This window comes from Artemia franciscana, chromosome 1 (assembly GCF_032884065.1).
Source record: "Artemia franciscana chromosome 1, ASM3288406v1, whole genome shotgun sequence".
Taxonomy (NCBI): domain Eukaryota; kingdom Metazoa; phylum Arthropoda; class Branchiopoda; order Anostraca; family Artemiidae; genus Artemia; species Artemia franciscana.
The window spans coordinates 34,748,790-34,761,210 of NC_088863.1; the positions used below are offsets into that span (position 1 = coordinate 34,748,790).

Genomic DNA, 12,421 nt, shown 5'->3' on the forward strand with positions numbered 1-12,421 from the left:
TTTGTAGTTTTTGCCTTTTTTTAGTTTTTTCAGTTTTGACGTCACCTAATCCAGTTTTTTCAGGTGACGTCACCTGACACATCCATCCATCCATCCACAGACAGACAACTTATTTTTATATATATAGATATATATATATATATATATATATATATATATATATATATATATATATATATATATATATATATATATATATATATATATATATATATATATATATATATATATATATATATATATATATATATATAAAGAAAATATTTGACATACATTTTGTTTTCTGAAAAACGCAAATGACCCTGCGGCCTTTAGAAAGTATAGGGGGTAGTAATCTTACTCGTTTTTGTGATATATTCTGTTCGCTTTAAGTTTGACTGGATTGTTCATTTTAATTTCTGTTCGTTTTGGGCAAAACAAATTTTCCTCAGGTGTTTTCTGTTTACAAGGGTCCTCTTGATATAGTAGCTTTTATATATATATATATATATATATATATATATATATATATATATACATATATATACATATATATATATATATATATATATATTTATATATATATATTTATATTTATATTTATATTTATGACCCACATAGATATAATACAGATCCACATGAATGTAAGTCCCAAACTTATAAGATCCATCGGTCTTTTTTCGGGTTAACTAAAATTTAGGGAGACGAATTTTTTTTTGCATCGTTATCACTTTCTCTAAACATGTTATTATGAGCCCTTTCGCCCTCCCTAAACACTCACAGAAAGGTTTAACGTAATCCTTCCAGTCGTTTATGAGGTATTATAGATGCGCCATTTTGATAACATGAATGAATATATTGTCTTTTGATTGGCCTCTCTGCTAGCTATTTATAAAATGAAGAGGAATTTTGATAGCACGTGTTTTTTTGTGCCCAAGGGAACTAGGATGGATGTTTCTAATGCTAATATTAATATGTCGTCTGTCCCTATGCGCTTGTAAGATACTGAAGTGGTTGCTAACACCTCTGAACTTCATCCGTCCAGTCTGGTCAATGTTAAAACAGTGACTTAACAGAAAACACATGCAAAATCTTCTTTGTTGGTTCCAAACAATATTGGTTGCTTTTTAAATAAGTCGTCAACACTTGTGGCGGAGAATAGACTGCGTCTGCTGCAGAGCATTTGGACTCCAAATATTTCCTACACTCTTCAAAAATCTAGGAAAAGAAAGTCGAAGTTTCAAAGTTTCAGCTGAATCGGCTGACTCGTTTCGGCTGGAATGTCCCGTGTTCTCCCACTGAGGACGCTGTTTTTTTGCAGATTTTGTTTTCCATTGTCCTTGCATAGATGTAAAGACTCTCCTTTCCAGGCCAACAGAAATGGAAGAAGATGCTAATACCTTAGGAGTTGAAATGACCCGTCTAAGGACGAAAGATAGAAGTGTACATCTGAACGGCCCTGAACGGTTTTGCTCACTATAAAACCACTCTGTTCATTCCTTTCCCAGACTACTTCACATCACAGCTGAAACAACGCTTTGAACTTTGCCAGATTCTCATGTCACGTCTCTGTTGTCCGTATGTCTTTTAAGACTGTTTCTTTTGATGCCAAGAACATGATATTAGAGCCTGCTTGAGTTTCACAGTGATATTCTATCCGATCAAAATGCTTAGAGCAAGAGATTGAGCTTTGGTGCAGCAAATGGAAAGATTTCGGATAATAGAAAGGCCTTCCTGTGCTTTGTTTTTCTGCAGGAATACGACTACTTGTTTCCCAAATATTTCTCTTCTTTTTACTGTTCTTCTGACATTGCCTGTATTCACTGCTACTCCAGGAACAAACTTCTTCACACTAGAAGGCTAGGATCTTGGTTAAGAAATTCAACTCGGCAACTGAGGCTTAGCTGTTTAGCCCTGACCGCGTCATAGGAGCATTCATCTCTGCCCTTCAAAGGTGATGAAACCTTTCTGCATGGAAGAAAAACCGTTATTAAGACTTTGCTTTGAAAACCTTTATTGTACTAAACTTGATAAAACCTCTTGATCGACTTTGCTCATCTGTAATGTACATCAATATTGAATGGGCTTGCTCACGTGGAACTAAAATGAAAATAATGTTCATGGGAAGATGTTCTTTTGGAAGGTCACCCCCCCCCCTCGAACAAAAATGTTAGATACGGCCATGAGTAGACCAATTCCAAAAATTAGTTTGCTCAAGTTCCAGTTTTTTTTTAATTGCAGGTTTTTCACATAACCAATAGGTGTCCATTTTTATGCCACATTGGTATTTATCATTCGAAAAAAATAGAAAAAATAAGATATTTTTAACTTAAGAACGGGTGATCGTATCCTAATGGAATTGGATATTTAGAAGGATATCGTGTCTCAGAGCTCTTATTCTGCATCCTGACCGGATCCGGTGACATCGGGGGGATTTGGAGGGGAAAACCTGAAATCTTGGAAAAGGCTTAGAGTGGAGGGATCAGGATGAAACTTAGTGGAAAAATAAGCACAAGTCCTAGATTCGAGATTCTTGATTGCCATAACCGGAATGAATCCGGTCTCTTTGGGGGAATTGGTGGGAGGGGGGTTAATTCGGAAATATTAGAAAAAATTAGGTATTTTTAACTTACGAACGAGTGAATGGATCTTAATGAAATTTGATATTTAGAAGGATCTCGTGTCTCAGACCTTATTTTAAATTCAGACCGGATCCAGCGTCATTGGGGGAAGTTGGGTGAGGGAACTGGAAATCTTGGAATAACGCTTAGAGTGGAGAGACCGGGATGAAACTTGGTGGGAAGAACAAGCACAACTCCTAGATACGTGATTTACATAACCGAATCGAATCCGATCTCTGTGGGGGAGTTTGGGGGGGTACCTAATTTGGTAATTCGGAAAAATTAGAAAAAGTGAGGTATTTTTAACTTACGAATGGGTGATTGGATCCTAATGAAATTTGATTTTTGGAAGGACCTCGTGTCTCACGGCTCTTTTTTTAAATCCTGATCAGATCCGGTGACATTGGGGGGAGTTAGAAGAAACCGGAAATTTTGGAAAACGCTTCGAGTGGAGAGATCGTGATGATACTTTGTGGGAAGAATAAAAACAAGTCCTAGATACGTGATTGAAATAACCAGACCGGATTGGCTCTCTCTGGGGGAGTTTTGGGGGTTGGGGTTAATTCGAAAAATAGATAAATGATGTATTTTCAACTTACGAGCAGCTGACCAAATCTTAATGAAATTTGATACCTAGAAGGGTTTTGTGCTTCAGAGCCCTTATTTAAAATCCCGACTAGATCTGGTGAAATTGGGGGGGGGGGTTGGAGGAGGAAACCGAAAATTTTGGAAAACGTTAAAAATGAGGTATCTTTATCTTAAGAATAGGTGATCGGATCTCAATGAAACTTGATATAAAGAAAGACCTCTTGTCTCAGACCTCTTATTTTAAATCCCGACTGTGTCCGGTGATATTGGGGGAGTTGGAGGGGGAACTGGAAATCTTGGAAAACGCTTAGAATGGAGAGATCGGGATGAAAATTGGTGGAAAGAATAAGCACAAGTCCTAGATACGTGATTGACATAATCGGGCTGAATTCTCTCTCTTTAGGGGAGTTGGGGGGGGGGGTTGTTAATTCGAAAAAATAAAAAATTGACGTAATTTTAACTTACGGACGGGTGACCAGGTCTTAATGAAATTTGATATTTAGAAGGAATTTATGTCTCAGAGCTCTTATTTTAAATCCCGACCAGATCCGGTTACATTGGGGGGAAGTTGGAGGAAGAAACCAGAAATCTTGGAAAACGCTTAGAGTGGAGAGATCGGGATATAACTTGCTAAGTAGAATAAACAGATGTCGTAGATACGTGATTGACGTAACCGGACTGTATCCGCTCTCTTTGGGGGAGTTAGGGGGAGGGATCTGGTGCTTTGGCGAGTTCGGTGCTTCCGGATGTGCTAGGGCGATAAAAATTGGTAGGCGTGTCAGGGACGTGCACAAATTGACTTGATAAATTCATTTTCCTCGATTCGGCAGAAGGGCGTGAAAAAATTAGAAAAAAATGAGGTATATTTAACGTACGAATGGGTGATCGGATCTTAATGAATCTTGATATATTAAAGGACCTCGTGTCTCAGAGCTCTTATTTTAAATCCTGACCGGTATTAAGCCTCTGATTTTCCTTTTAATTTAATCTATTGATTCTTAGAATTTTGTTCATGCCATATGAGCCCTTGGCTGATGGCTCTTCCGACCTCGTCACAAGTGCCATATGAGCTCTTAGCTCTTGTTTTTTTTCACGGGGGTATACACTGGCTGTGCTAAACTATACATATATTTTTACTGGAAAACTAATGATGTGTTTTGTATTCAGTCCCCAACTAAACCTGAAATTTATCATAGGAAGTTCAAGAAGTTCAAATGGATTTAGACAAGAGCTGTATCATTAAAGCAATGAAAATAAGTTTAATTTGTTGAATATCGAAGCGAAAAAATAGAAAAAGAAATATGTTTAACTACTACAGTTTGAATGTTTTTACGCAAATGTGAGATTTTCTTCAGAACTCGACCGCAGCGAAGACCCTACGCATGCATCGACACGTCAATGTAAAACAGGCCTTTGGATGCTGCTTTTATCGTTGCGTCTCAAGTTTACGTCAATGAATTTCACTAAAGTACGAATGAAAAGTGAATTTCATTCAAGTTTTGTCTGACAAAACACCAAATGTCGAAATTATTTCTATAGAAAAATCGTAATTCCTTGTAACTTCTCGAGTGCACCTTTGACATAAACTGTGTACTTGAAACTTTTTTCTTTTTTTTTATCATTTGCCCAGTGTATGTTTTAGAAAGTCCAAGAAAAACATACTTGTTCAAATAATAACATTGTCTGTCACCTGTCATGGTTTCTGATTGCAACTTGACGAAAAATGATTTTTTTTTTTTTTTTTTTTTTTTTTTTTTTTTTTTTTTTTTTTTTTTTTTTTTTTGCCATTGCTACTCTACCATGAACTCTGTGCAAAACAAAGTACAAAACATTTTGTACTAAACATTTGATTCAAAGAATCATATCTTCTTCGATTTTTGGAAAAAAAAAAAGTATACACATTTGATTTGCTCAAAAGCTCGCATACCACACATTTGATTCAAAGAATCTTCATCGAGCTTTGTGCAAAACAAATATGTGCAAAACGATATATTTGATTCAAAGAAGCGTATCTTCATCGAGTTTTGTGCAAAATAAATGTGTGCAGAACCATACATTTCAAACAGTTCGTGGTAACGAACTGTAGTAAGGAGCGACCCGGCTCAATAGTAACCAAAACTCTAAAAAATAGAATTTTGATGCCAATACATACATCAAAAGAATCGCATTTTAATGCTGATTTTAAATATATAAGTTTCATCAAGTTTAGTCTTACCCATCAAAAGTTACGAGCCTGAGAAAATTTGCGTTATTTTAGAAAATAGGGGGGAAACGCCCCCTAGAAGTCCTAGAATCTTTACGAAAATCACACCATCAGATTCACCGTATCAGAGAACCCTACTGTAGAAGTTTCAAGCTCCTATCTACAAAAATGTGGAATTTTGTATTTTTTGCCAGAAGGCAGATCACGGATGCGTGTTTATTTGTTTTTTTGTTTTTTTGTTTTTTTGTTTTTTTTTTCTTTTTCACAGGGGTGATCGTATCGACCCAGTTGTCCTAAAATGTTGCAAGAGGGCTCATTTTAACGGAAATGAAAAGTTCTAGTGCCCTTTTTAAGTGACCAAAAAAATTGGAGGGCACCTAGGCCCCCTCCCAAGCTAATTATTTTACCAAAGTCAACAAGTCAAAATTCTGAGATAGCCATTTTATTCAGCGTAGTTGAAAAACCTTATAGCTATGTCTTTGGGGACGACTTACTCCCCCACAGTCCCCGTGGGAGGGGCAACAAGTTACAAACTTTGACCAGTGCTTACATATAGTAATGGTTATTGGGAAGTGTACAGGCGTTTTCAGGAGGATTTTTCTGGTTGGGGGAGGGGTTGAGAAGAGGGGGATATGCTGGGGGAACTTTCCATCGATAGTTTGTCATGGCGGAAGAAAATCTCCATGAAGGGAGCGCAGGATTTACTAGCATTATTTAAAAAAAAAAAATGAAAAAATAAATATGAAAAAGTTCTTTCAGCTGGAAGTAAGGAGCAGCATTAAAACTTAAAACAAACAGAAATTATTACCCATTTGAGGGGCTCACCTCCTCCTAATACCTCGCTCTTTACGCTAAAGTATTTTTAGTAATTTCAACTATTTATTCTACAGCTTTTGTGATTCTGGGGTCATTCTTAATGAATTGGGACAAAATTTAAGCTTTAATGTAAAGAGCGAGGATCTGACAAGGGGGGAACCCCCTCATATATGTAATAAAAATATGAGAATACAAGAGTTCTTTACTTAAGCTAATTTATAAGTTACGTAAATCTTTTACTAATAAAAAAAATCGTAAAAAATCAAAAATTCTAGTTGCCTTTTTAATTAACCGAAAAACCGGAGGGCAACTAGGCTTCCTCCCCCGCTCTTTTTTTCTCAAAATCATTCGATCAAAATTATGAGAAAGCCATTTAGCCAAAAAAAAAAAAAAATGCAAATTTTGTTTTAATTATTCCTCTGCGGAGAGCCAAAATCAAAACATGCATTGATTCAAAAACGTCCAGAAATTAAATAAAAAAACAAGTTTTTTTAACTGAAAGTAAGGAGCGACATTAAAACTTAAAACGACCAGAAATTACTTCGTATATGAAAGAGGCTGCTTCCTCATCAACGCCTCGCTCTTTACGCTAAAGTTTTTTACTGTTTTAAAAAGAAGAATTGAGAGAAAGAGTCAAACTTTAGCGTAAAGAGCGAGGCGTTGATGAGGAAGCAGCCTCTTTCATATACGAAGTAATTTCTGGTCGTTTTAAGTTTTAATGTCGCTCCTTACTTTCAGTTAAAAAAACTTGTTTTTTTTTATTTAATTATTCAAAGAAACGTATCCTCTTCGAGCTTTTGGCAGAACAGAGTACAATATATTTTGAACTACTTTTGATTCAAAGAATTGTATTTTCATCTAACTTCGTGCAGAACAGCGTACAAAAAATTCTCAGTCCAAAAAACAATTCGGGGGAGGGGTATTTGGGGCCCCTTGGAGGTGGTACATAAATGACCATAAGTTCCATCTAAATAAATGCCATAGCAGTTGATTCATTGGGAAAATAAGTTCGCCGATTTACTTTATGCAAGAGCATGTCGTAAGAAAAAAAGTGTTAACAGATTTGTCACTTTTTGATTCATTAAAATTCGGTTCGTATTATGAAGTGCGTCTGGCTTACTTTACTGATGCGCGTGTCATAAGACCAGTTTCATTCAACCAAATAAAAAATTTATTCATATAATTGTCATGGGATTACTGAATATTGGATATTATAATAACTGGTCGTTTCTCTTATTCAGTGAAGATCGGATATATGTTAATGCATGTTCTGACAGAAATATTTAGGTCATTCACAGGATCTAGTGATGTCTATGGTATAATCATTAGAGCCTCAGGCGTAAAGTCTTGACCCGTATAGGCACCACTACTATGGACCCATATAGTATCTTTTGATTTACATCAACGTACCTCTCAACATTCCCTGAAGTCTCACCTTAATTCTCTTGGCCTTTTCGAACCCATCCAGGATCGAAATTCCTCTTTTCTCAACGATAAATCCCATATGCTAACGTTGGGCAAAGGAGATAACTCACAGCCCTTGCTTCGAGGGTCCTAAAGGGTCATTTCATCTCGGGAAATGCAATTTTTTTCCGAAGAAATGGCTATGTCAGAATTTTCATCGAAGTTGAGTGACGATTAAACAGGCGAAAGGACTGGGTTGCCCTCTAATCACTTTTCAACACCCCCATCAGCATGCCTTGAAACTTTCAACTTAATACCAAGAGTCGCTCCTGAGATACTGCTGATATGCCTTTTCGACAACCAGAATACACTTGATGTGCAAATCTAATACACAGGTCCCGAATATGCACTTTATTTTTGTTTTGAACATCATGTTCGTCCCTTCCCATTATCCTGCTCATAAGTCAAGCGTCGATATCTCTGAACAACATTACGCGAAGTTGAATCCATTCAGAAAAAAATTGGACTGCTAATGCAGAGTAAAAGTCGAGTCCATGTCAGTTTAATACTTCCCATCCAGTTACACGGTTTCGTTTAAGATGAGTCATATTTTTTGTCGAAGCATAAATGTCGTTGCGATCAAAGACAATAACGGTGTTTGGATATTTGAATGAAAGGTAGTTCCAGTATCGATCTAAGATCTCCGAATATGTTTCCTTATTCGCCCAGGGAGTCTTGTGAAGCAATCTGCCCCCGTCTTAGACGTAGGTGCAAGTCAGACAAAGCTTTCCCCTAATAGTATCAATTTCTGAAAGTCACTTGATAGCTTTTGTCAGCTCTGATTTATTTGGCTTTCGGAACGTGCCAGAATCGTCAAAAAGCGATACTGTTGTTATCGATAACGATATCGACTTGTTTACTTTATCATTGTAGTCCTGAGCACCACAAGGTCTACCTGTACAATAAGCCTAAGGCAACCACTTCAGTACAACTTTGGACATCGAAGCCAGAAGATCAGAAGATTGGAACTGAAACCTGCAAGCTGCTACCTTTTGCTCACGCAATTCTTGGCTGTGACGGAACTTCCCTTCTACATGGACTTAGCTAAGATATTGCGCTGAAACGGCTGAGAGACGACGAACAGTTTGGGCAAAATTGTTCAACATTTTTTCGAATTGATGCTTTTAAAGAAGAGATTAAAGCAGCGGGAGAGGCTGCACTTTCTATATTGTACGGTCGAAAATGTTTAGTATTACCCAGTGTTTAATATATATATTTTTTTTTTACATGAGAAACAATATGAAGTTTATAAATGGTTCTGTTTTACACTCTGATGCTAGTTCACCACCTGCTTTTAACAGCTACCGTATGCCATAAGTGTGTAACATAATTTCTTAATTTGCTATGATGGTTAACGATAAACCCTTTTACTAGGCTTGTGTTATATCCGCCATGCATGACTAAGGCCGTATCTCGGGGGGAGGAGGTTCTAGGGCGTTTGAATCCCATGCACCACCGTGGACGATTTCTGAGAGTGGCTAACGTCCTCGCTCTTTACTAGGTTGCAGCTAACGTTGCATGCCATGGTATAAGTCTCACATGTGTAATTAAAGGATCAGGAAGCTCATAAATCAGCAAGGGATAATCAAACGTCATTTGCGAAATACCACTGTGTTTTGGTTTTGAAATTTTGTAGCGTAATATTAGCTTCAGATTTGCAATCAGCAAGCTCAGGAATACATATGTTTAAATGTTTAAATTATATTCGCAAATTCCTTGTTGTATTACAATGGGAGAAGAGTTGCCGACCCAAGTCTCGAACATATCAAACTTTACTAAAAACAATTCTGTTTGAAATCTTATCATGAAATTCACTGTCCACGTTATAATAGGGACCATTTCATTACCTTTATATTTGTCTGCAAAAACGTAGGTTGTTCTTTCTTCTGTGTAGATTGTTCTTTCTAATTTTTGAAAACTGCAAAAAGTAGGAAAGAAGCAGTTGCTTTTCTTTAATAACAGCTGTTTCTTTAAAAAGCCAACAATTCAATTGTTGTTCATAAAGCTGTTTTCTCTCGTTTTCGTTTCACGATGAAGGACAATAACAGAAACAGGACGTGTATTTTTATCTTTCCCCCCTCCCTAAAACAGAGAGAGAGTCGATTCTTAATTAAGTTGTACTTGTTAGCAATAATCTAACCGAACTGATAAATGAACAAAATGTAGATTAGGATTAGATAACCAGAGAAAGAATAGGCTTTAAAAAAATTTTCTCCGTTTGTTTATTGTGTTGTAATTATCTGTTGAAAGGATTTTTCTAAATTGTTTTTCTATTTTAGGACCATGAGGTATTAAATGCCTGCCTTACAGAAATGGGATTTGAAGAATATTATGATCTCTTTGTGCAAAGTGGTTATGATATGCATACTATTGTTAAAATGACACCCGAAGTAAGTTACAATGATTTCTTTTCGTATCTGTTTGATCTTCACTTTTGACGCGCGTAGGCTTGCTTGTCTCTAGGTAACTGCTAAGAAAGCTAACCAACGATATGAATTAAAATAGGGATAGCAGTGTGGCCAACTTTTTTTTTATGGCATTTGATATCTACCAAGTGACATATAGCGATCGCAAATTCTGTCTATCGGTCTGTCTGTCTGTCAGTCCGGTTTTGCTACTTCAGGCCTTTCCTGGTAAGCTAGGACGGTGAGATGGCAGGCGTATAAGGAACCAGATTAAATTAAAAATTGTCGCGTCCCCGATTCGACCATCTGGGCGGGAGTGGCTGGACGGTCAAATCGAAAAAATTATAAAAATGAGGTATTTTTAACTTACGAACGGGTGATCGGATCTTAATGAAACTTGATGTTTGGAAGAATATCGTGTCTCAGAGCTCTTATTTTAAATCTGAGGTGGTCAGATCTTTTTATCTTTGTACTAGAAAACTGAGCGAAATCTGAAAATAATAAGTCGAGTAAAAGCATAGTGCAGTGAAAACAAGAATACACCTAATAGTAGGACGACTGGTCAGGATTATATACTGGCTTGACTTATTTTGTGAACTGGGTGTTTAGCTGGACGGCATCGTTTGGGATGACAAGGTCCGACAGCTGACAAGATATATGGTAGGTCTAAGGAGAACAAAACTAAATTCTGTTCCCCCACTGCTCGTTGGATTTGGGGGGGGGGCAATGAGCCTTTGTAATATCAGTTTAGTGAATCCACCCATGATGTTAATAGTGGCCTTGCTCATTCCTGCACCTCCCACTGAAGGAGCCTGGAGTAAAACTAAGTTTAAATTCTGAATATATAGGCATTTTTGGTAATGTAGAAGCCAAATTGTAGTTGCAAGTGAAAGTAGAAGCAGAATTACTGTATGATACGGTGACAAATTTGCGATTCGCTTAATTTTCAGACATAGACGTAATTTTTATGGTTTGCTAATCAAAGTCAAGATCGATCCAGATGAGTGATCAATGTGGTTTATGCCTAGCAGTTACAAAATTTATATTTATGTCAATCCAGTTATAAAATCGCCCACCACTGGTATAGAATTAACTTATACTCGATCTTGAACAAGGCCCCTATTCATGCGAAACAGTCCAAGCTTTGAACACCTGATTAGGACTTGCATAAATATGACGATTAAAAATAGGAGTGGAAAACGTGACTTTGTATTTTTTTAAACCTTTAGCCTAATAAATGCTAATTTGAATCTCTACTAGCTATTATGTCTGCTCGGCGAATTTTGTATATATCTTGTTGGCAAAATTCAGGCCTTATCAACCCAACCTGGCACCTCTACCTGTAAGTATTTCAAAATGAACTTCAAAATGAAAATTGTAACGATTGTAAAACAAGAAAAGAAGCGGGAAGTTTATTTTTGAAACTCAATTTATTTAAAATCTATGTAATCTATTAAAAATCTATGTAATAAGAGTTCTTTCTACCTCCAAGTCCAATTCTCTCTGATAAGGCTCTGGTTCAAATATGTTAAAAAGCACAGGGTATGAATTGTTAAGTTTGAAACTACATAGGCTCGGTGAAGCCAAGAAATATCTAAATATATTATATGGCCTTCAATGGCTTATTTGCTAATTAGTTCCTTTCTTAGGCTTTGCTTCAATTTCTTGAATGCAAGTAGAGGGCCTTGACTTTATTATTATATACTTAAATATACGTTATATTATATACGTTAATATTATATACGTTATATACTTCAATCCAATATGATCCAGATCTTGTAGGAGCTTGAGCTCTTAATTACCTAAAATGGCTTTTCCTTTCATACAAGCTTTAGAATTTGAAGGGCGTGTGAATAAGACGAGATAAATCATCACCTAAATTCACGAGCAGCCAGGAACTTTGGGATCGATATTACCCACTAAACTTACATTAGGTCCATATCAGAGACTGCTCCTGAGTCCTGGAAATCTCAATTGCATTTTTTCTTGTGTTTATCGCCGGTATAATTGAATCGGAGTCAGCTTATTAGCGCTAACTTTATAAAGAGTGAAAAAATTGTCTTCCGTTTTGTTGTTGTTTTTTTCAGCTGCTTCACTTTGAACAGGTTGTTGTAGAAACTTCGGAGGGGGTTCATTCGATTGCAAATTCGAATTTCTCATAGTTTATACAAGCACAAGAAATGATAGGAAAACATCATGCCCCATTCCCGTGCGCTTTTTGACTGGGGCCCTTGTAGTCCTGTCCCCCTGATATCGGATGAAAATTTTCAGATAAGCATTTTTTAAGATTAATTGAAATGTCCAAGAAGTATGAACGCCGTGACGACACGACTAACGCAGCCCAA

At 36.7% G+C, this 12,421-nt stretch overlaps 1 protein-coding gene across 1 annotated transcript in view; it reads left to right on the plus strand.

The window, feature by feature from the left end:
- LOC136029162 (caskin-2-like) overlaps positions 1 to 12,421 on the plus strand; it is a 131,239-nt gene that overhangs the window by 48,916 nt on the left and 69,902 nt on the right. The window contains exon 7 of the mRNA XM_065707307.1: positions 9,951 to 10,061. Within this exon, the coding sequence (XP_065563379.1) occupies positions 9,951 to 10,061 (111 nt within the window). The remainder of the gene's footprint in view (positions 1 to 9,950; positions 10,062 to 12,421) is intronic.